This window comes from Bos indicus x Bos taurus, chromosome 10, assembly GCF_003369695.1.
Source record: "Bos indicus x Bos taurus breed Angus x Brahman F1 hybrid chromosome 10, Bos_hybrid_MaternalHap_v2.0, whole genome shotgun sequence".
In the NCBI taxonomy this organism is placed as follows: Eukaryota; Metazoa; Chordata; class Mammalia; order Artiodactyla; family Bovidae; genus Bos; species Bos indicus x Bos taurus.
This window is the reverse complement of record NC_040085.1, coordinates 86,591,962-86,616,477: the sequence shown is the minus strand read 5'-3', so window position 1 is coordinate 86,616,477 and position 24,516 is coordinate 86,591,962. Positions and strand designations below refer to the sequence as shown.

The following is a 24,516-nucleotide window of genomic DNA, read 5'->3' as shown; positions in this document are numbered from 1 at the left end:
ATTTGCCATGAAGTGATGGGACCAGATGCCATGATCTTTGTTTTTTGAACGCTGAGTTTTAAGCCAGCTTTTTCACTCTTTCACTTTCATCAAGTGCCTCTTTAGTTCTTCTTCGCTTTCTGCCATAAGAGTGGTGTCATCTGCATATCTGAGGTTATTGATATTTCTCCTGGCAATCTTGATTCCAGCTTGTGCTTCATCCAGCCCAGCATTTCACATGATGTTCTCTGCATGTAAGTTAAATAAGCAGGGTGACAACATACAGCCATGATGTACTCCTTTTCTAATTTGGAACCAGTCTGTTGTTCCATGTTCGGTTCCAACTGTTGGTTCTTGACCTGCATACAGATTTCTCAGGAGGCAGGTAAGGTAATCTGGTATTCCCATCTCTTGAAAAATTTTCCACAGTTTGTTGTGATCTACACAGTCAAAGGCTTTGGTGTAATCAATAAAGCAGAAGTAGATGTTTTTCTGATACTGGGTAGGATTTATTTCCTTTTGTTTTGTAGGGGAAAGGAGGCCGGTTAGTGAGTGCCAACCTGGTATCCCTATACCAGGTACTGTTTCATTTAAGTTAAAAAGAAATACCTCGCGTTCAGTCTAGCCATTGTATTTTTTCCTCAGTGCTGTTATCACTAAGCCCAATCCAAACTCTCTAAATAAAACTAAGAGGAAGAAGAGCTTTCAGTTCAGTTCAGTTCAGTCGCTCAGTCGTGTCCGACTCTTTGCGACCCCATGAATCGCAGCACGCCAGGCCTCCCTGTCCATCACCAACTCCCGGAGTTCACTCAGACTCACGTCCATCGAGTCGGTGATGCCATCCAGCCATCTCATCCTCTGTCGTCCCCTTCTCCTCCTGCCCCCAATCCCTCCCAGAATCAGAGTCTTTTCCAATGAGTTAACACACCACAAACTCTTATTAATCTTATAATGTGTGTTTCTTAATATTTGTGCACTCGGTCGCTTAGTCCCGGGGGACTCTTTGAGGGCCCCACAAACTGTTGCCTGCCCGGCTCCTTTGTTCATGGAATTTTCCAGGCAAGAATACTGAAGTAGGGTGCCATTTCCTCCTCTAGGGGTTCTTCTGCGACACAGGGATCGAACCCAGGTCTCCTGCATTGGCAGGATTCTTTACCACTAGCACCACACCGGAGAAGCCCCTTCTTGATAATTACTTGGCGCCCAAAAAAATAAAACAACAACCTCTGGGTTCATGGCCTTGAGAGGGCGTCTGGTTCAGGTGTTAGCTAAGTTCTCTTAACTTCTACAGAACCGGCGCTTTTAGATATTGCCCCACAACGGACTACGTTTCCCAAGAGGCCACACCGGAGAGAGAGGCCCATGAAGTGCATTGTGGGAATTGTAGTCTCCTGGGTGACTACCCTCGTCCAATTCCGGGCTCTCGCTCCGATTCCGGGATGGTTAAACCAAGGAGCTTACCAATTAGCTGGGGCCATGTCGCTGAGGCCGTGGTCCAACCGAGACAGCCAGTGTGAGAATCGCGCATAGCGATTGGTCGAATCCTTGACCTAGGGGGCGGGGAAATTAGGTGGGCGGGGAGGGCCGCGACGATTGGGCGAGGCGTACGCGGCGGCGGGCGTGGATTGGCTGCCCGCTGGGACAGGGAGGTCTGGGAAGGGGTGGAGGAAGGAGACCAGAGCAGGAAGCCCAGCGGCCAGGCGGCGGCGGCGGCGGAGGAGGAGGCTGAGCTGGTGGTGGCCGAGGCGGAAGAGACAGCACCAGGGGGTGGCAGCGGCCCTTGGGAGCAGGATGCGGGTCTGGGTCGGGCTGACGCTGCTGCTCTGGGCAGTGCTGCTGGGCTCGGCCTTGGCGTCCTCGGGTCAGTATCCGCCCCCCTCGGACTGGAGGCCGGGAGCCACCGCCCCCCGCTCCGGCCTCCTTCCCGTGGCAGGGCCGTGGGGGCTCCAGCCTCGCCCTCGCCTGTCACTCACGGTCCTCTGTTGGGTTTGGGATGCCCGGGGCCAGAGTGTTTGTTGAGGGGAGCTTGCGAGGGAAGGAAGAGAAGGGTCCCCCCCGCCCAACACACTGCCCACGCCTCTCCTCACTTGACAAACTTGCACGACTCCTTAGGAAGGAGGACTGATTCGATGGGCGTGAACCCCGACAGCTTAGGGACCCACGACTGCCACGGAGATGCTGTGCTCCGTCGCTTTAGAAACTTCGCACAACCTGAGCTTGTCCCCTGGGCAGAGCCAGGTCCATCAAAAAAGCAGGATGTTGACAGTGTTTGGTTGGGTTTGCATGGCACCTCAGATGATCCTGTCTCTGTTTATTGAAAAAAAAAAAACAACGAACGAAGGCTTTTGATCTGATCGTCCCTAGTCTGGTACCCCTTTTAAAGAAAAAATTCCTGAGAAAGGGTTTTTTGTTTTTGTTTTTTCACTGTGTCACAGGGTTTCTGAGCTGTGACCCATGTTTGCTGACGGTCATTTTTCAAGAAAAGAAAAAACTTGTTTTTTTTTTTTTTCCATCAGTGTAACATGTATAGCCTCTAGATTTAACTTTTTTTTTTTTTTCATAAATAGATTCATGTGCCTTTGAATTGTTTTCCCAATTAGCTAATTTATACCCTGGCTGTGGAAATTATCATTTCCCTTCTTTAATAGTTTAATCTGCCAACATCTGAAAACGTCTGTTTTGAGAGTGTTGGTAAAGAAGCACTTAGTGTTTCCAAGTGTTGGTAAAGAAAGAATTAGTACAGTAAAGCTTTTGAATTTTAATTGGTTTCAGTTAACGAAACAGCTGTTCCGTGGCTTTAAATTTTTTTGGAACAAGGCAGGGTATAAATGTCAACGCTTTTTTTTTTCCCCAACAGAAAATTTCCCAGATGGTTATTTGAATCCTCAAATTATCTGTCCTAGTTGTAAGTCAGTGTTGTAACGTCATTCTGCTTCTAAAATAAGAGATCTAAACCTAAAATTCTATCCATAATGTGGTGTAAGACACCGTTTCAAAAGCAACAAGCAAGCATATGCCAGTTCCTTTACTGCCAACATCAAGCTTTAAAGTCTGCCCCCGCCTCCCCTTTTCTTGTTAATCTGTGTTCATGACCAGATCTTTAAAACTCGGTGTAACTCCTGAAGCACTGCTCGTAGTTATTTGATCAAAGGAAGTATGAAATCAGTGCAGTGAAGTCCCTGTGGTCCAGGAGCCACCTGCATCATGATTTGTCTTATGTGTTTGTTAAAAATGCAGTTTTAGGTCTGGAATGGGTTAGCAGATCTGTTTGTTTAACAAGCTGCACAAGTGATTCTTCACACTAAAGTGTAAGAAATAGGTAAGAACACAATGTGTATCCCTCTGAATTCAGTTTGCAGAATTTAAAGAAAAAGCATATAAACATTTTCCTGCATTTTCTTTTGACCAGATTTCACATATCCAAAGTGTCATTTCAGTGGAGATGATGACTGAAGAAGTCTTTTAATCAACAGTTGGGATTCCCAGTAGATTATAATAGAAGACTGTTAATAATAAAATTGTTAAATCTTTGGGTTGTGTTGATACAAGCAAAGGACTAGGTTCACAAAACGTCTGCTCTGATTTCCATTATATTAAACTGCAGAAACATTTCTCTGGTAGAGGCTAAAGCCTTACTTAACTCGAACTAGAACAATGTTAGATGTGCATGCTGACATGAAGAGCAAATATGATAAGACACTTAAGTGAGATAGTTTTATAAATTGAGTACATGGACTTTCAGTTGGCTTTTTTATTCATTAAATAGCTTATTTATACAACGTGTTGGCCTCATTTTTAGCTTAAAAAGTTTTGCTCCTATTTAAAAATGAGGTTCACAATTTAGTGTTGACTTAAAATGTTTGACTGTTAGCAGTTACCCGGGGCGAGTCGCATTTTTGCCAGGTAGAATTTGATCAGCCAGCAAAGGGAATCTTGGTCCTGTCGTGGTTAGTAGCTATTATCTAATAACTTACCTTGAAGCTGTGTAAAAATTTTGTACTTTTATTATAAACATTTTCTTTTCCTTCTGAATAAATAAATTTAAAGGAGGAGATTTAAAAGATATTTCTCCTTCAATTTCTCCAGATTATAATGAAACATGCTTTAACTTCTCACATGTTTTCTTGATTTTGACAGGAAGTGGCTTACTGGTTAAAATAGTTTACTGTTCGTTTCTGGTTTTGTTTGTTTTTTTAATGCCAAATAATAATATGGAGTCTTGTGAATTAGGTCCACTGCTAGGTATTTCAGGTAATAGTCACGCCATATATTTCAGATTGCAAAATATGTTTCCTTTCACTCTCCTTTGTTCCTTAAAACTTTATCGAGAGTCAACAGGGCAGGTGATGTTCTTCCCTTTGACACTTGGGATAAGAAGCTGAGCAGGCTTGCCGCATTGAACTGCGTGTGTAACACTGACATGCCATGAAGCCAGGTTTTGAGCCTAGTTGCCAGGCCTTGGATTTGGAGTAGTTAAGAATCAACAGTATCCTAGGATCTGCACAGATTCAGTGGCAAATCCGAAAACAGGATGTCTGATCTCTTTTCACTAAACTTTCCAGACTTTCTGTGTTTAAAAGTGTATCCGTCTGTCTGTTTAATCTACATGACAATTAGAAGATGAATTTGTAGTGACCACTTTCCCTTGAAAGATGATCCTTGATACTAAGCAGTTTTGTTAACTAATATAATAAAACTGAAAATTGGTCTTTCTCAAAGCAGGGGATATGATTACCAAAGTAATGTAAACCATGATATTTGGATACAGTACTGTTGAGTGAGAAATCCTTAACTCTTCGCTGTATCCTTTTTGCATTTTTCTTCTTGCTTGATATATGTAATCTGATAAAAGCACTACTGTATTCTTTTTATTTATATGTAACTTCAGTATTTTTCATCCTTACCTGACTGCCTATCAGAAGTTTCTAGGTTATGAGAAACTTATTTGTAAAGTATTATGTGAATGGACCTATTAGTTTGACAAAGAAAATAGCTGATGCTTTCAGATTACCATCTGGAGTAGGCTTTCCCAGTTTAGTAAGTGAGAATTTTCTTAATTTTCCAGTAACCCGAGTATATATTCCTGGTTTGTTAGAAGAGAAAGAGAAGCATGATGCAATTCGTATGAAATACCCTGATGTCACAAGTTTCCATGTCTCTGGGAGTTCAAAAACATACCCTGCTACTCTGATGCCTAACAGCTTGTAGTGTCTCAAATATACATTTTTTATAATTTATTTATAGGCATCTATATTATTTACCTATTAGCTACATACATGACCTGTTGTGGCAAGGTACTCAGCTGGGTGGTTAATGATTTAAGAGTTCTGACTAATAGAATAAGTTTCAGAATTTGGGGGTATACCCTATACATTTCACATTTAATATCTGCCCTTGATATATTAACTAGTTAAAATTTGTAACTAATTAAATACATTCACACATACAATGTAGTTGTGTAATAGAGGTGAATTTTTTTTCCTTTTTCCAAAGATTTGCTGAAAATGGACTTTGAACCATATGTTAGAACTTGGGCTTTGGGTAATACTTGTGAAGAAGTGAGCCTAAAGAATGACTGTTTATTAATTGACATCACTACCCATAAACCTAAAAGTTATAGGCCCTATGGGACTGATATATGCTGTTCTCCTCTTTTCCCCACCCACCAGAAATAAAATATTTGGAAGGTAATCTAAAAGTAGTGAATGTGAAAATAATGATCATTTAAGTTTTCTTTGAATTAATAGCACCTTTATATGTGGCAGAACCTCACCACTAGACCGATTTCTGAAATATTCAACGGAGACAAAACCTGAAATAGAGTTGAGTATTTGGTACATAATGAGTTTCTTATACTTCTTAAAGTTTAGTTCAGTGCTTTGCTAACACAAACTCCAAAACATGTTTTTGCTGTACTTTGAAGAGTTACAAGTTACCAATAATATTTAGGTTATAATCATATGAAGTAAAGGTAAATGGCAACCATAGCACCACATTTTCTAGTAAAAATCACATAGTTTATAGCATTTTTGCCTATGGTTAATTTCTCACATAACTTGTGGAGCTGGCAGTACTGAAGCGAGTAAGAAGGAAATTTAAAGATCATCTGACACTTGTTTTTTTAATTGGAATACAAAGATCAAATATTTGTGAATGGCCAGTTGGGTTGCTGAATGTGTTTATATAAGGCAGTAAAAAGAATAAGAAGCAGCTAGAATAGAATTAACAGAGAAATACAGAGAGAATAACAGAAGTAATCTTAATCTAATCTGACAAAGCCAAAACAGCTAATATGAATTTGGAAGAAAGATACAAGTAGTGATTGGATTTATTGTTAATATAGGCTATTGATTTCCTAATAATTAGATCTCATGTGAATGGATACATGACAGTGTGATGTTATCTGGTTATATCTTTAGTGAAGTCAAACACAGATCCTAACTGTCTTTGGCAACTCCGCTAATCATTCTCGATGTCCATCTTTAGTAGTCTTGAAAGTGAAGTGAAGTTGCTCAGTTGTATCCGACTCTTTGCAACCCCGTGGACTGTAGCCCACCAGGCTCCTCCGTCCATGGGATTCTCCAGGCAAGAATACTGGAGTGGGTTGCCATTTCCTTCTCCAGAGGATCTTCCCAACCCAGGGATCGAAACCAGGTCTCCCGCATTGCAGGCAGACGCTTTAACCTCTGAGCCACCAGGGAAGCCCATTAGTGAAAGTGGTCTTAGTGAATACTAAAATGCTAGTCATCACTAAAATAAGCTACAGTAACTTCAGATTCTGAGCAGAGGAAAAGAAGGAGTGGAATCCCAAACCACACAATGAGGGCTCTATTTTTATAAATTTAGTAACTCATGCTCAATAGTGGACTAACTGTATACAAAAGAACTGGATGGTATCTGAAGAAATACCTGGTTTTGGTGGTGGTGGTCTTGGTCTTCCTGTCTGTGTAACAGATGAAGCTACTGTCCTTCCTGGATAAAGAGGAAGAAATACCACCCCCAACACCCCTTTTTCCTTTCACTTAGTTTTTTCTGAACAGTTGTTGAATACAACAAATTTTTAAATAATTCTAGATTATCCAGTGTCTGATTATTATTTATTATACTTATCAACTGCTTTCACTTAGTAATACCTGTGATTGCCAAACAAGAAAGACGACTAAATTGTCTTAAAATTTCTTTACAGATGAAGAGGGCAACCAGGATGAATCCGTAGATTCCAAGGTGTGTACTCAGATTTGCATTGACCAGTGTTTGATGCCCAATTTAAAAGCATGAATTATGTATCTTAGAAAGGATATGAAATCTGCATCTTATGAGGAACAGAATTGGATTTCAAAAAGAAAAAGATAGCTAGCATCATTACTAATTCTTCTGGGGGCAGGGAAGGGTGGAAATCACTGACCTGTTGGAGTGCTCAGTCACTCAGTCACATCCGACTCTTTGTGACCCCATGGACTCTAGTCCACCAGGCTCATCTGTCCATGGAATTTTCCTGGCCAGAATACTGGAGGGGGTGGCCATTTCCTCCTCCAGAGGATCTTCCCACCCTGGGATCGAACCTGCATCTCCTGTGGCATCTGCATTGGCAGGTGGATTCTTTACCACTGAGCCACCTGGGAAGCCCCCAGAGAATAATAAATATTTCTGTTAAGAGTGTTGGTTACTAGGTTTAATTTCAACTTAAATGTGTATGTATCTGTGTGTTGAAGAGCCTTAAGGTAGTTATGTTTTACTGCCTAATGAGAGATTGATTTTATTCATTTTTTTTAGTTTTTTAATTTGAAGATTTAACCTCTGTCATTGTTTCCACTTATATAAGTTCTTTAAAAACAAAATCTATTAATGCCCTTAAATTGATTGGTTGAATGAATGAGGTTGATTATTGCCTATTCAAAGAGACCAGTCACAGATGATCCCTGATCTCTAGACTAGGAGGAATGCAGGTAAGAAACAGGAAGTTGTACAGGGCTGTCATACTGGGAAGTATGAGATATACTGGGAGTAAGGAGGGGAACCAAGACTTAAGGGATTTAAGGAAGGCTTCTTGCAGGGGAGGTAACATCCAAGTTGAAATCCGCACAATCAGGTTTAGGCAGGTGACGAGGACACACGATAGGCAGATAACCAAAGTCTGAAGAGGCAAGTAAGTAGGACACGTTCAAGGAGCTGAAGGAGCTATGTCTGGATTAGTGAAAGTAATGGTCAGATTAGATTGGAAGGAGTCTGATTACTATTGGTAACTGAAAATACTTTATATTCTCAGACTTCTGTGCCGTCAGATGAGTCGGTAGAGAACCATAGCCCAGCAAGCAGAGTAATCGCTGGTCAGATATTCCTTGATTCAGAAGAGTCCGAATTGGAATCACCTCCTCAAGAAGAGGAAGGCAACCTCAGAAGCCAAGAAGGGGAAAGCATTGCAGAAGAAATCAGCTTTCTAGAATCTCCAAATCCAGAAAACAAGGACTATGAAGAGCTGACGAAAGTACGGAAACCAGGTAGTCGACATTTTGTTTGCTTTTGTCTGATTTAGCAAGGAGGCAACTGAAATTTTAAAGCTAGTGTAGAGGGTATAGAAGTCCTGTTTTACTGATTATTCATCACATATAATGTGTAGAGTATAATTTTACAGGGTGTGTTACATAAGCTGAATTTGACAGTCAGTATTGCACTTGTGTTTTATTAATATTCAGAACTTCAGTATGTAATAATCCATCAGTTCAGTTCAGTCGCTCAGTCGTGTCCAACTCTTTGTGACCCCATGAGTCACAACATGCCAGGCCTCCCTGTCCATCTCCAACTCCCGAAGTTCACCCAAACTCATGTGCATCGAGTCAGTGATGCCATCCAGCCATCTCATCCTCTGTCGTCCCCCTTCTCCTCCTGCCCTCAATCTTTCCCAGCATCAGGGTCTTTTCAAATGAGTCAGCTCTTCACATGAGGTGGCCAAAGTATTGGAGTTTCAGCTTTAGCATCAGTCCTTCCAATGAACACCCAGAACTGGTATCCTTTAGGATGGACTGGTTGGATCTCCTTGCAGTCCAAGGGACTCTCAAGAGTCTTCTCCAGCGCCACAGTTCAAAAGCATCAATTCTTTGGTGCTCAGCTTTCTTCACAGTCTCATGACCACTGGAAAAACCATAGCCTTGACTAGATGGACCTTTGTTGGCAAAGTAATATCTCTGCTTTTGAATATGCTATCTAGGTTGGTCATAACTTTCCTTCCAAGGAGTAAGCGTCTTTTAATGTCATGGCTGCAATCACCATCTGCAGTGATTTTAGAGCCCCAGAAAATAAAGTCTGACACTGTTTCCACTGTTTCCCCATCTATTTCCCATGAACTGATGGGACCTGATGCCATGATCTTCATTTTCTGAATGTTGAGCTTTAAGCCAGCTTTTTCACTCTCCTCTTTCACTTTCATCAAGAGGCTTTTGAGTTCCTCTTCACTTTCTGCCCTAAGAGTGGTGTCATCTGCATATCCGAGGTTATTGATATTTCTCCCAGCAATCTTGATTCCAGCTGTGCTTCTTCCAGCCCAGCGTTTCTCATGATGTACTCTGCATAGAAGTTAAATAAGCAGGGTGGTACACTAAATAGAAACTCAGACAGGGAGGGTTGTCTAATGTTCTGCTTTGGTTACTTTCAGAACTGTGTTAGGATTTTCACTACAGTAATCTTTTCAGTCATCCTGGATTATTTGATTTAGGTGTTTATCCCTCTCTAGTTGAAGCCTACATAAAAACTTTAATCCAATTCTAATTTTCACTTTCTTGACACTGTAATTTTTAAATTTACGACTTGCTCTTTCTCACAATAGTGTGCTAAATAACCTGTTCTTCTAAAAATTCACTGTTAATGTGTCCCTGCTGCCCTGTCCCACCCCCCTTCTGTCATTTAGTTCATCATTTCAAAGATCAGCAACATTTGCGCTTACTCTGTTAGCAGGCAGTCTCGAGAACTGGTCCAGATTTGACCTTTTAAAAATACAGTTTATTGCAAATATACAAAAAGAGAAACCACTGTTTAAAAATTAAAAGTACCTTAATCCCATCAATTAGAAGTAACAGCCGTTAACATAATGGAGACTCTTTCAGGCTTTTTTCTAGATGTTTGGTTTTAAGACTAAATTGGTTCAGAATGTGTATACTGTTTTACAGCCTGCATTTGCACATAACAGTTAATCTTGAACGTTTCCCCATATTATTCAACATTCTTTTACAATTTGACGGTTAATGCCTATAAATATTTTTTCATGTAAATGTACCGTAACAGTATTTTTTTTTAATGTTTGAAAGTTTCCTTCAGATCAGGTCAGTCGCTCAGTCATGTCCGACTCTTTGCACCCCATGAATCACAGCACGCCAGGCCTCCCTGTCCATCACCATCTCCCGGAGTTCACTCAGACTCACGTCCATCGAGTCAGTGATGCCATCCAGCCATCTCATCCTCTGTCGTCCCCTTCTCCTCCTGCCCCCAATCCCTCCCAGCATCAGTCTTTTCCAATGAGTCAACTCTTCGCATGAGGTGGCCAAAGTACTGGAGTTTCAGCTTTAGCATTATTCCTTCCAAAGAAATCCCAGGGCTGATCTCCTTCAGAATGGACTAGTTGGATCTCCTTGCAGTCCAAGGGACTCTCAAGAGTCTTCTCCAACACCACAGTTCAAAAGCATCAATTCTTCGGTGCTCAGCCTTCTTCACAGTCCCAACTCTCACATCCATACATGAACACAGGAAAAACCACAGCCTTGACTAGATGGACCTTTGTTGGCAAAGTAATGTCTCTGCTTTTGAACATGCTATCTAGGTTGGTCATAACCTTCCTTCCAAGGAGTAAGCGTCTTTTAATTTCATGGCTGCAGTCACCATCTGTAGTGATTTTAGAGCCCAGAAAAATAAAGTCTGACACTGTTTCCACTGTTTCCCCATCTATTTCCCATGAAGTGGTGGGACCGCATGCTATGATCTTCGTTTTCTGAACATTGAGCTTGAAGCCAACTTTTTCACTCTCCACTGTCACTTTCATCAAGAGGCTTTTGAGTTCCTCTTCACTTTCTGCCATAAGGGTGGTGTCATCTGCATATCTGAGCTTATTGATATTTCTCCCGGCAATCTTGATTCCAGCTTGTGTTTCTTCCAGTCTAGCGTTTCTCATGATGTACTCTGCATATAAGTTAAATAAACAGGATGACAATATACAGCCTTGACAAACTCCTTTTCCTATTTGGAACCAGTCTGTTGTTCCATGTCCAGTTCTAACTGTTGCTTCCTGACCTGCATACAGATTTCTCAAGAGGCAGATCAGGTGGTCTGGTATTCCCATCTCTTTCAGAATTTTCCACAGTTTATTGTGATCCACACAGTCAAAGGCTTTGACATCGTCAATAAAGCAGAAATAGATGCTTTTCTGAAACTCTCTTGCTTTTTCTATGATCCAGCAGACGTTGGCAATTTGATCTCTGGTTCCTCTGCCTTTTCTAAAACCAGCTTGAACATCAGGAAGTTCACGGTTCACATATTGCTGAAGCCTGGCTTGGAGAATTTTGAGCATTACTTTACTAGCATGTGCAGTAGTTTGAGCATTCTTTGGCATTGCCTTTCTTTGGGATTGGAAAGAAAACACCTTTTCCAGTCCTGTGGCCACTGCTGAGTTTTCCAAATTTGCTGGCATATTGAGTGCAGCACTTTCACAGCATCATCTTTCAGGATTTGAAATAGTTCAACTGGAATTCCATCACCTCCACTAGCTTTGTTCGTAGTGATGCTTTCTAAGGCCCACTTGACTTCACATTCCCGAATGTCTGGCTCTAGGTGAGTGATCACACCATTGTGATTATCTGGGTCGTGAAGATCTTTTTTGTACAGTTCTTCTGTGTATTCTTGCCATCTGTTCTTAATATCTTCTGCTTCTGTTAGGTCCATACCATTTCTGTCCTTTATCAAGCTCATCTTTGCACGAAATGTTCCTTTGGTATCTCTGATTTTCTTGAAGAGATCCCTAGTTTTTCCCATTCTGTTGTTTTCCTGTATTTCTTTGCATTGATTGCTGAAGAAGGCTTTCTTATCTCTTCTTGCTATTTTTTGGAACTCTGCATTCAGATGTTTATATCTTTCCTTTTCTCCTTTGCTTTTCGCTTCTCTTCTTTTCACAGCTATTTGTAAGGCCTCCCCAGACAGCCATTTTGCTTTTTTGCACTTCTTTTCTATGGGAATGGAAAGTTTCCTTAGAGTTGTTAAAAGTAAACTTTGAAAGTAAAATATAAAATTTTAAGACATTTTTGAGTCATATTGCTCAGTTCTGCAGAAAAATAAGTCTCTTTAGTTTCTTTGAAACCACTCCTTTTCTTCTCCCTCAGTCAGATGTGTATTACCATTTTTAAGTTTTTGCCCAATATTTCTTTTCATTGCTTTCTTTTTTATCAGGGAGACTTCCCAGCAAGTACAAAAGTAGAGCGTGTACTGAGCCCGGCGTGCCCAGTCCCCAGCTTCAGCAGCCGTCAGCGCTTGTGCTCGCTGTGTCTTTGCTACTCCGTGTCCACTTACTCTCTCTTTCTCCTGGAGTAGTAAGCAAATGCCACACTGTTTTACCTGCATACATATCTCTAAAAGTAAGAAATTTTTTTTTTTAACAAAACAAAAATTATAGGTGTTAAAACACTCACAGGATTATCTATTATTCCTATTCCTATCCCCCGACACCCAGATTCTGCTCTGTTTTCCCAGTTGTTTCCAGTGTCTTCTTGGAATTGGTGTCTTTCAGTCAGGATCCACACTAAGAGCTTAGATCTCTCTTATTCTGTAACAAGTCTCCCTCCCTGTTTTCAAGTGCTATTTTATTTGCTAAAGAAAGAATGTCCTTTGTCCTATAGGATTTCCCGCATTCTAGATCTAGTGGATCATATTATGTAACGTAATCGAACTTATTCCACTATCTGCTGTCTGGTCTGTGAACTAGAAATTCAATCCAAAGTCTTGGGTAGGTTTAGTCGTGTGTGTGTGTGTGTGATTTAATATATGTTTATGTTATGAAATGACTACCACAAATTTAGTTAACATCCATTACCACATAGTTAAAATTCTTTTTCTTGTGAAGAAAACTTTAAAGATCTACTCTCTCAGCAACTTACAGATATACAGTATTGTTAACTATACTCAATGTGTTGTATATCTTTGAAGTCAGTTTTTTAATTTATTATTTTTTATCTAGAATCTTTTTTTATTTTTTAAATTATGAAAGTATGATTACATATTTACAGGAGACTTAGAAAATACAGAACAAAGTTACATATAGTTCCACTATTTTTTCCAGTAGATAAATTGAGATTTTTTAGTAGAAATCTCAATATAAAACTCAAAAAATAACAATAAATATACAGAAAAGTAGAAGGATATTGTAGACCTGAAAAGCACCATGAACTAATTCAACATAATTAAGATTTTTGTAATTTCACACAACAGTAGGATACAGGTTCTGTTCAAGTTCCCGTATACTGTAAACTAGGAGACACGGGAACGTATCCAGCGACATGAAACACAGTGCACACATTTCATGGTCTAAAGGCATTGCAGCCATGTAGAGTCTGTTCTCTGATCTCTGTGAGACTGTTTTAACCGATAACATTCATAGACAGTGCCACACACTTGCCGTCGCATTACCTGGGAGGGATGGAGTATTTGTCCCACTTCAGGGATTTGTCAGCAGGCTTGGGTGTTGTCAGCTGATCCAGCCATTGGAAGCTTCCTCACTGACCTTTCACCCAGAGGTTTTGAGAACCATTGCATTCTTTGTATGGATCCATTTTTTTCAGTGGGAGTTGCAGAATATGGCTTTCTAACTTATTCCTTCTGCATTTGTTATCTGGGATTCTTTCATAAAGAACTCTTCCTCATCAACTATTTGGTTACCCAGAAATATAGTCCATACAGTAGGATAAATGCTCGATTCTTTCCCCTGCTGCTGCTGCTGCTAAGTCGCTTCAGTCGTGTCCGACTCTGTGCGACCCCATAGACGGCAGCTCACCAGGCTCCCCCGTCCCTGGGATTCTCCAGGCAAGAACACTGGAGTGGGTTGCCATTTCCCTCTCCAGTGCAAGAAAGTGAAAAGTGAAAGTGAAGTCGCTCAGTCGTGTCCGACTTTTCGCGACCCCATGGACTACAGCCCACCAGGCTCCTCCATCCATGGGGTTTTCCAGGCAAGAGTACTGGAGTGGGTTGCCATTGCCTTCTCCGTCTTTCCCCTGAAATATTTTCAAATAATGATTTGGTAGCCTGCTGCTGCTGCTGCTGCTAAGTCACTTCAGTTGTGTCCGACTCTGTACGACCCTATAGACGGCCTCCTACCAGGTTCCTCTGTCTCTGGGATTCTCCAGGCAAGAACACTGGAGTGGGTTGCCATTTCCTTCTCCAATGCATGAAAGTGAAAAGAGAAAGTGAAGTTGCTCAGTCTTAGCGACCTCGTGGACTGCAGCCTACCAGGCTCCTCCGTCCATGGGATTTTCCAGGCAAGAGTACTGGAGTGGGTTGCCGTTGCCTTCTCTGGATTTGGTACCCTAGCAACCTGCAAAAGAGACCTGTGAATATGTTTTCATTTCTGTTTGTTTTGCTTTGCTTTTGAGCATCATTAGAAATCCATGGGTTTTATATATCTATGCATTACTCTTTTGTAATCATTCTTTTTTATTGTTTACATTTTTCCATTTTTGGCTATTGAGAGTCCCTTTAAGTTTATTCCTTTGTGCTTTTGACTAATTGTAGGTAACTTTTAAAGTGTTTTTCTTTTTAGGCGGCACAAAACGTCCCAAATTCACCTTATATGTTTCCTGACCTAAAAATGAATCTCAGCCTTCCTTTTAGTGGGAAATTTGTTTATTTTGGAGAGTATAATGTAGACACCAAGGATATGCATTGCAGCTGCGTTATCATTACTAATAGGCTTTTTTTTGGTGAAAGGCTTAGGAAATATAACATTCATATTGATTTTTTTCCAGTTCAGATTAAATATTACAGGTGAGATAACAAACGATCAGACTGACAAATTGAGTTCATAAGAATCCAAGATCCTACCTACTGTCCGACTTTACTAATATTTTCATAGATGTGACTATCACAAGACACAAGTCACAGGTCTTAGGCCACCAGAGCCGCTCCCAGGTCCTGTCTTGCCTCATTTAAGATGTGCCCTGGCTGATTTTCACATGCGATTTTAACTTACAACGGCTTTGACCGATGCTGTGGAGTGTCAGCCCCACAGTAGGGAGCTGTTTCGGTTATCAGACATCTTCAGGGTATTCCCTGATAACTGCATGACTTGTGTGGTGTTCTCTAGGAAGTTGTGCCTGGTAGATACTGACATCCTGGGTCTCCACACAGTGAGCAGTCTGATCACACCAGCTGCAGCCGGCTACAGTGCACAAGTAGGGGCGCTCCCGGTGGTAACGGGAAGGCCTCGTGGCGTGTTTCTTAGATGATCTGCCCCCACCGCTCGCTGTCTCTCTGTTTCTCAGACAGTGAAAGGAGAGAATGGATTTCAGGGGATTTCTACCTGTCAGGATCTTTGCTGCTTTATTTTTATGTTGGGGTCTCCTTGCCCTGGTGCTGGTATCTAACAATATGTATGTTATCTTCAATCAGACAAGCAAACAAAGTATATATCATTTCAAAATAACAATGGCAACCGTACTGCTAACAGTAAGGTCACTGAATGTCATTTTAAGATTTCGTTGTGGTTCTTTTTGTTCTTGGTGTATATTTTACTAGTGATTTGTAACATGATGTGTTTTAAAATCACTTCAGTAATGCTGTGTGTGGTCATACCAAGAACTTTTTAAACATTTAGATTGTTCAGCTTTCAGTAATTGTTTTTTTCTTTTCATTCACGCTTGTTTTTAATGTGTTCTCAGTACATGAGAGGACTTACGTATGTACACGAAACTTGCGTTGTGTCTGCATGGCTTGGTGTGTGCGTGTGGTCGCAGTTGGATTAGAACTGGGTTATATGACAGTTAACTTCCAGACTTGCTTCCTCTGGCAGCCTCTCATCCATGTCTCTGCCATACTGATCTTCCTAAAACCCAAATGTGATCCTGTCACTTCGCTGTTTACAACTCCCATTAGCTCCCATTCACCTGTGAAATGAAGTCCTTGCTCCCAGGGTGACTGACAGAGCCTCTCTATGCGCGTGGCCGCCACCTTCTGTGGCTTCATCTCCCGAACCTTCCCCTCCATGTGCCTTTTTCCAAGGAGACTAAGCCCATCACCCTTCTTCAGAGGTGTGTGCCTCTGGGCCTTTGTACAAATTCGCCCCACCGCTTGGGATTCCTTGCTCAACTCCTTGCCCAGATCCATGTGTCACATTTCTGCTCATCTTGAAAGCCAAACTTAGGCTTCTCTTTTCTGAAGCAGTTCCTGAGGGTAGCTGAGAGTCTCTTGTGTGTAAAGACTTCCTATCCAGTGCTCCCATTTGCACTCTCCCGCTGAGGTCAGTTATCTAACAGCAGCCAGACTGGTCTTCCTTCCTTTTCACAAGCCACAGGTGGCTTCCTGCCACGTTGAGAATAAAATCCAAACAAGGCTTTGAATGATCAGGCCCCTCCTGTCTGACCTCATCTTCTGTCACTCACGTGACACAGTCACACTTGCCTTCTGCTGCGTGTTGAACCTTTCACACTTAATTCACAGCTGTCAGGGATCCCTAACACTACACCCCTGGGCTTGATGATTCTCTGGAGAGACTCAACAGGACTCAGCATATAGTCATACCTACAGCCATAGTTTATTACAGAAAAAGAATACAAAGCAAAATCAGCAAAGGGAAGGGTGCACAGAGTGAGTCTGGGGAAGCCAGACACAAGTTGCAGGGGTCCTCCCCCAGGGGAGTCACACGGGACGTGTTTAATTTCCCTACAAGGAGCTGTGACCACACGTGTGAAGTGTCAGGGAAAGCGTTAGAGGCCCAGGACCCGGAGTTTCTGCAGGGGCCGGGTCACTTAAGTGCTCCATGCCTCGCGTTCACCCAGAAGGGAAGCAGGTGTTCAGCATAAGCATGTTGTTTATACAGCTGGGGTGAGTTGCTGGTAACTGTGAGGGTGGTGGGAACCCTTCCATGATCTTAAGTTCTCAGACACGAGCCAAGGGCCAGCCTGGTAAACAGGCCTTTTCAAGGATAGAACTTCAGGCCTGCCGTGCTCACTCTTCTCTGTGTCCCCGCAGACCCCCTTGGTCACTGGCCAGGTTGTCTTTACAGCAAAATTATTATCAGTGTGACCCAGACAGCAAGAATAAGGAGACCCCCTGCAGTATTGATTTCAGCTGTGTTCTTTAACATGTTTTAGCCAACTGAGAAATCCCATTAATCGTAAAGATCTCCCTTGGAAAGGCGGGTTAGCACCCTCCTCAAGTTTCTGTATCAGCCTTTTTTACCTGACTCTAGGCATCAGTTTCCTGGTGGCCCAGTGGTAAAGAATCCACCTGCCAATGCAGGAGACATGGGTTCAATCCCTGGGAAAGATCCCGTAGAGAAGGAAATGGCAACCAGGAATTGCCAGTATTCTTGCCTGGAAAATCCCATGGACAGAGAAGCCTGGTGGGCCACAGTCCATGGGATCGCAAAAGAGTTAAACATGACTGAGCAACTAAACACCACCAGCAGCATGAGTTCAGGCCAAGTACAAGTCTGGCCAGTAAGTTGAAGCTGGCTTGAAAGCCTTCTAGGGCTGAGGCAGTGTCGTGATAGTCAGGGCGCACATACAGAAGTCCCATCCCAGAAGAAATTGCCGGGATTCCCACGGAATCCCAAAAAAACAGTTTATGATCGCCGGGCACCCAGAACAAGACGTTAACTAGCAGTATGATAGACAGGGAGTTCTGGCGTGCTGTGGTCCATGGGGTCGCGAAGAGTCGGACACGACTGAGCGACTGAACTGACTAACGATGCAGCTGCCCACGTGGGTTTCTTGTCCTGAGTTCCCGGTCCATCCCAGGTCATTTAAGTTCAGTGCTTGGTTTCCAAGGGACCGCCAGTCAGTTCCCTAGAGTTTTGTTGTCTGTGACGACAGTTGGTCCACCTCACGAGTGTGATCGACATCTGGAGGTCTTCTGCGTGGAAAGTGCAGCGCCTGGGTCAGCCCCTCTGCCGCTCAGCAGCCCTGCCAGGTGTGATTGTAGGCTGAGTCTGAATTCACAGCACTCTCAACAGCTTGCAAGAGGGCCCCAGAGGGTGTTCCTTCACGAAGAGGAAGGCACTTCCAGAAATAGCTTCGAAAGGCAAGGATCGTAGCGCCCCACCCCTCCCCTGTGCCTTTCCAGGTGCAGGGGCTCTGGCTCGTTTTCCTGGGTGGTTACAAAATCCGTGCTTCCATTCAGCAGTCATTTTATGTTTTCTGGTCATGCCCTACTCTCGTCCTGACCTTCCGTCTGGAGGGATTGTGGGAAAGAGGTGGCGAAACATCTTCCTAGAAATACCCCTTTAAGGACTTCCCTGGGGGTCCAGTGGTTAAGACACCACCCTTCCATCGCAGGGGACTTGGGTTCGATCCCTGGTCGGGGAAGATCCTACTTGCCACATGGCATTACCAAAAAAAAAAAAAAAACACTGTTAATATAGCCGAACCAGAAAAATACCAAATGCACAGATTGGTCAGGACAAAACTCCTGAATTTCCAAAAAAAAAAAAATTAAAAATGGTTTTATGTAACCCCCCAGCCCTTTCACCCTGTGAACATCACTTCCCCAGTGACCAGCCTAGAAAAGACCGGTCCCTTTCTGAGGACGGCTGCATTGGCTAATCAGATTGCACTAAGGCGTACGCCACAGCCAGAGAGAGTGAGGGAGGCAAAGTCAGACATCAGTCCGTCATCTTGAACAGCCCAGGGAAGTTGACCTCTGCTAGACGTGCTCCGGAGGGGTCGGAGTTGACTCAGCCAGTCCAGAGTGATCAGAGGTCACCGTTGGTGTAATGTCCCCTCTCCCCAGTTACAGCTTGCGGCTCCAGCCACAAGTTAAGAATGTAAGTCAGGCTCTGTATTGGAACCATACAGCCTCTACCTGCAGCTTGATTTTGGATGGTCCCATCAAAGATCAAAGTCCTTTCCTGTGGGCCTTTGTAGGGGACCCAGACAGTCCAGCCAAGCAGCCGTGATGCACTGCAGAGAGGCGGCCTGATGCTCAGAGGCCAGAGGGCCTGAGCTGTGTTTACGAGCCAGCCATGCTGGCTTTCAGTTCAGCCCCGGCTCCCATTGAGGCTGGACGCTTATACCAGACGTGTGGGGCCTTAGCTTAGAATCAAGTCCAGGTAGTTAGGATCTGTGAATTCAGGAGTTTTAAAAAAAAAAGGTAGAGGCTTTTCTTCAGTAGCAAAGCCTAGATGCTACAGACCACAGAGGTTTTGGTTTTGTCCCTCTGAAGTCCAGATCAACCCCACTCACACATACACACATCAGCCTTCAAGGGACAGATCTCTACTCTCACCAGCTCCCATCAGTCAACTGAAACCTGCTTTTCAGAACTCCAAAAGGACATCTCCATCTGTAGAGCACCTTTCTTTCTGTTTTTTTGTCTCCATTTTCCCAGAGGCTCCAATTAAGCAAAAACCCCTGTCTTCCATAGCAGAACTCATCAGTTACGGAAGCTGGTTCAGTTTCCAGTACACAGAGTTTCAATTCCAGCCCACCCACTGGCGGCAGAAAGCAACGAAGTTGTGTCCCACTAACACATTTCTTTTTTGGAGCTTGCCTTGATCAGGATGACTCCTCTACCATGCATGCAGTTACAGCATTTAACGTTTTATGTCCATTTTTACTATACATCCAGATGTCATGGCCACAAATCTAAAGTCACAAAAAAATTTCTGTTCCCCCTCCCCCACTGCAAGTTTATGTAAACTCCTAGCAGTAAATTCAGTGTTTTGCAGTGTGACGTCACCGTTGCCAGGGCAGATCCAGGCTGGAATGCAGAAAGGGCAGGGGTCAGATAGGGACTGCCTCAGCAGCCAGGCTGAAAAACTGGCATCCCTGCCATCCCTGGGGTCACTGGAGTCAGCTCCCTCTGCCCGCCTCCCCACTTTTTTCCTAGTTTATCTGAAGTGTAGTTCTAGCCCTGGGATCCGATTTCAGCCCCACCCCCTCTCCTCTTGGAGAAGAGAGCAATGCAAACTTTTAACGTTTTGGCCTCCATTTTAACATATTCACCTCCGGGCATTTAGTGGGGTCCGTTCAGACCCTAAAGGCATGACTTTAGCTGGCCTGGCTAGAAGCAGGTGGTGGCACCCAGCGAGCCCACTCCAGGAGTTGGAGCTCTCATTTCCAAATTCCACAGGTAGCTTTTATTTCTCAGAACAGATAACAGATCGGCTGTTGTTGCATACCACGGAGAATTCCATCACCACCTGGGCACCGGAGATAGCGTCGTACCCGGCCCCTTACCCTTCTTTTCCCAAAATTGCACCCTCGTTCAGTGGGTCAGGTGTGATTTAGGGAACCACGCTTTTTTTTTTCTTCCTTTTTTTAATAGGAGCATAGCCAGTTACCAACATTGCCATGGTTTCAGGTGGACAGCACAGCGACTCGGCCGTACAGATACGTGCGTCCATTCTCCCCCAAACTAAAGAAGCCCGTCTGATGCCAGCCGAAACTGGGGGTCTCCAGGACCATCCCTGGCCTCCGTGATTTGCCGGGAGGACTCAGCATGTAGTTATCCACACAGCTCTGATTTATTGTAGCAAAAGGGTACAAAGCAAAATCAGTGTGGGCGAGGTCCAGAGCAAACAGGCGCAAAGGTTCTTCCCAGCAGAGTCGTGTGAAGTGACGTGAAAGTCGCTCAGTCGTGTCTGACTCTTTACGACCCTATGGACTACACAGTCCATGGAATTCTCTAGGCCAGGATACTGGAGCGGGTAGCCTTTCCCTCCTCCAGGGGATCTTCCCAACCCAGGGATCAAACCCAGGCCTCCCGCATTGCAGGCGGCTTCTTTACCAGCTGAGCCACAGGGAAGGCCTCACTGCTCCCCAGCACAGGTGACACTGTGTGCCTGTCATCTGCCAGGGAACTCAGCAACCCAGCCGGGAGTGTCCAGTGGACTAACCGTGTAGTCACTGTCTGCCTGGCATCCGCTGAAATTACAGATTCCCAGAGGAACACAGGTGTTGAGCATCAACCACATTGTTTGTCCAAGTGGTTTAGGCCCAGTGAGTCACTGGGGTGGCAGGAACCCTCCCCACATCTTAAGTTCCCAGATGCCAGCCGAGGGACAGCCTCTCAAAGGATGACAGTCATGTCTGTTGTGTTATCTGTTTTCTGCATATCATCTCAGTAATAAACATTTGTTGAAAATGAATGAAAAAAGGCCACTAAGAGGCAAAATGGTTCACACTGTGGTATTCCCGTTACCAGACACTCACGATTATTTTAAAAGGGACATGTTTTGTTGGCAAATAACAGAAAATCCACCAAACCCTGGCAGGAGCAGAAGTTTGCTTGACTCACATAATCAGAACTCCATAGAGAAGGTGGTTCAGGACTCATGCCATCAAGGACTCCAGCTCTTTTCTCTCCTGTTCTGTGAATTGACTTCATTGTCATGTCTGTCCCAAGTGATCACACCTGGTGATTGCTGGACCTCCAGGTCCCGGGTCCTTAGGAAGATGTGCCTGCGTCAAAGGAGCAGGAGCCCCCTTCAGAAGTCACTAGAGGAAATGTCAGAACTTATCACTTGGCCTGTCCATCCCTCGCTCTACAGAAGCGAGTTGTTTAGTCGCTAAGTTGTGTCTGACTCTTTGCAACCCCAAGGACTAGCACGCCAGGCCTCCCTGTCCATCACCAACTCCCGGAGCTTGCTCAAACTCATGTCCATTGAGTCAGTGATGCCATCCAACCATCTCGTCCTCTGTCGCCCGCTTCTCCTCTTGCCCTCAGTCTTTCTCGGCATCAAGATCTTTTCCAACAAGTCCCCTCTTCGCAGAGGTGGCCAGAGTATTAGAACTTCAGCTTTGGCATCAGTCCTTCCAATGAATATTCAGGGTTGATCTCCTTTAGGGTGGACTAGTTTGATCTCCTTGCTGTCCAAGGGACTCTCAAGAGTCTTCTCCAGCACCACAGTTCAAAACCACAGTTCTTCAGCACTAAGCCTTCTTTATGGTCTAACTCTCACATCCATACTTGACTACTGGAAACCCGTAGCAGTGAGGAAGGTGTTAAGAATTACTAGCCAGTTTGCACTGGCTGCCACTGGAGGGAGCGTCAGTGGTAAGTGAAAATGCCGTGTCGTAAATAATTCACCTAGTATGATCCTGTATTGGTCAGGGTTCCTCAGAGAAGTAGAACTGAAGGCTCTGCTGGCGGAATTCCTTCTTGCCCTTCTTCTGTTAGGTCTTTAACTGATTGAACGAGGCCCACCCACATTGTGGAGGTAATCTGCTTTACTCAGATAAATCCACTGATTTAAGTGTTAATCTCATCCAAAAACGCCATCATAGAAACCTAGCATAGAGTTTGACCAGACACCTGAAACGCTGTGGCCTAGCCAAGTTTATACACAGAATTAACGCATTGTAGGCAGATTCTTCAGAGAAGGCGATGGCACCCCACTCCAGTACTCTTGCCTGGAAAATCCATGGACAGAGGAGCCTGGTGGGCTGCAGTCCATGGGGTCGCGAAGAGTCAGACACGACTGAGCGACTTCACTTTCACTTTTCACTTTCATGCATTGGAGAAGGAAATGGCAACCCACTCCAGTGTTCTTGCCTGGAGAATCCCAGGGATGGGGGAGCCCGGTGGGCTGCCGTCTATGGGGTGGTACAAAGTCGGACACGACTGAAGTGACTTAGCAGTAGTAGGCAGATTCTTCAATCATCTGAGCCACCAGGGAAGCACCATTAACCATCATAGGTCCCTTATGTGAAAGAAAACCATTTCCCCCCAACATGTTCGCACTTGAGAAATGAATCTCTTTTCTAGTAACGGTCATTACCTTTGGAGAAAAAGGTAGTTTTCAGTGGTAACTCAAGTGTGATTTTTCTTTAAAGTTTGTATACTTTCCCATCACTTGAATCATCTTTTTTGCAATAAGCACGCTATCCTAATAGTCTAAAAAACAAAAAGGAGAAATAACCAGCATCTTTCTCTGTTTTGAGCGGCATAGCGTTGAAACTTACTAAACGTGCTTAAAATTGGGTTCTGGAGTGTGAAAGTTGACTGAGTAATAGCATCGCATTTTTGCTTCATCGTCACGTGCAAGAGGGTGGCAAGGAATAAACAAACCTTAACTTAGTACTCAGACTAAACAGAATATGGATAGATGGTTAAGGAAGCAGGTCATGACCCTCAACAGGTCCGACTTTAAGGATTTCTTTGTCATCGGTGTTTCTTTGTTCTGTCGTCCAGCAAGTTATTTGTGGACGCAAACTCCTCTGGGAGCCCGTCCTGTGGAACAGCGCCCCACCAGCGCTTTTGAAACTCAAGTACCTTTACAGTCATTATTTAGTGAAACTCACTGTTCTTTTTGTTTTTTTTTCTTTTTTTTTTGGCTACATCGTGTCTTAGTTGCCCCACAGCTTAGTTCCCCGACCAGGGATTGAACCCTTGTATCCTGCACTGGGGTCGCAAAGAGTCGGACACGACTAAGCGACTGGACTGAACTGAACTGACCCTGCACTGGATGGTGGATTTGTAACCCTTGGACCCCCAGGGGAGGCCCTCGCTGTCCTTCAGTAGCAGTTTTCCTGAGGAGGTTTCACTGTGCATGGCTTCTGACAGTTCCTGTCACCTAAGTGTCTTGAAGTTTGTCCCTTTCCTCTGGGTGCATGGGCCAGTACTTGCTTCTTCTTCTTTTAAGTGATTGTTTTCACAGAGAGAACTGAGCTTGTATAACCTCTGACTTAATGTTTTGTTCATTCTCCATCTGACTGCGTTTCATTTTTCTTCTGAAAAATCATCTTAGTCCTTAAAGCAGTGCCTTCCTTGGTATAGTGTGTGTATCTGTCTGTCCTCCCTTCATTAACATGTAATTTCTCAACTGTAGTTAGCAATTCTCAACCTTGGATGAAAGCAGTCTTCCTGTAGCAACTAACATAAAATTGTTCTTTTCCTTAGAAGATTAATATACCATATTTCTCAGTCAGCAGTAAATATGCGGCCTGTACCATTTGCTTTATCTCACGTATGCTTGCTTTAAATCATCTGTACCCGTGTTTTGTTTGTACTACTTTTAATAGCGTGAAAGTGAAAGTTGCTCAGTTGTGTTTGACTCTTTGCAACCTCTGGCCTATACAGTCGATGGGATTCTCCAGGCCAGAATACTGGAGTGGATAGCCTTTCCCTTCTCCAGGGGATCTTCCCAACCCAGGGATCAAACCCAGGTCTCCCACATTGCAGGCAGATTCTACCAGCTGAGCCACAAGGGAAGCCCAAGAATACTGGAGTGGGTAGCCTATCCCTTCTCCAGCAGATCTTCCTGACCCAGGAATTGAACCAGGTCTCCTACATTGCAGTCAGATTCTTTACCTACTGAGCTATCAGGGAAGCCCACTTTAATAGCGTAAATGCTCT

At 43.7% G+C, this 24,516-nt stretch overlaps 1 protein-coding gene across 1 annotated transcript in view; it reads left to right on the top strand.

Annotated features, from left to right (window-relative positions):
* Positions 1-1,653: 1,653 nt before the first annotated feature.
* Positions 1,654-24,516, top strand: part of SEL1L (SEL1L, ERAD E3 ligase adaptor subunit) — a 64,725-nt gene continuing 41,862 nt past the window's right edge. Inside the window, exons 1-3 of the mRNA XM_027552587.1 lie at positions 1,654-1,840; positions 7,166-7,203; positions 8,246-8,477. Coding sequence (XP_027408388.1) covers positions 1,771-1,840; positions 7,166-7,203; positions 8,246-8,477 — 340 coding nt within the window. The 5' untranslated portion in view covers positions 1,654-1,770. The remainder of the gene's footprint in view (positions 1,841-7,165; positions 7,204-8,245; positions 8,478-24,516) is intronic.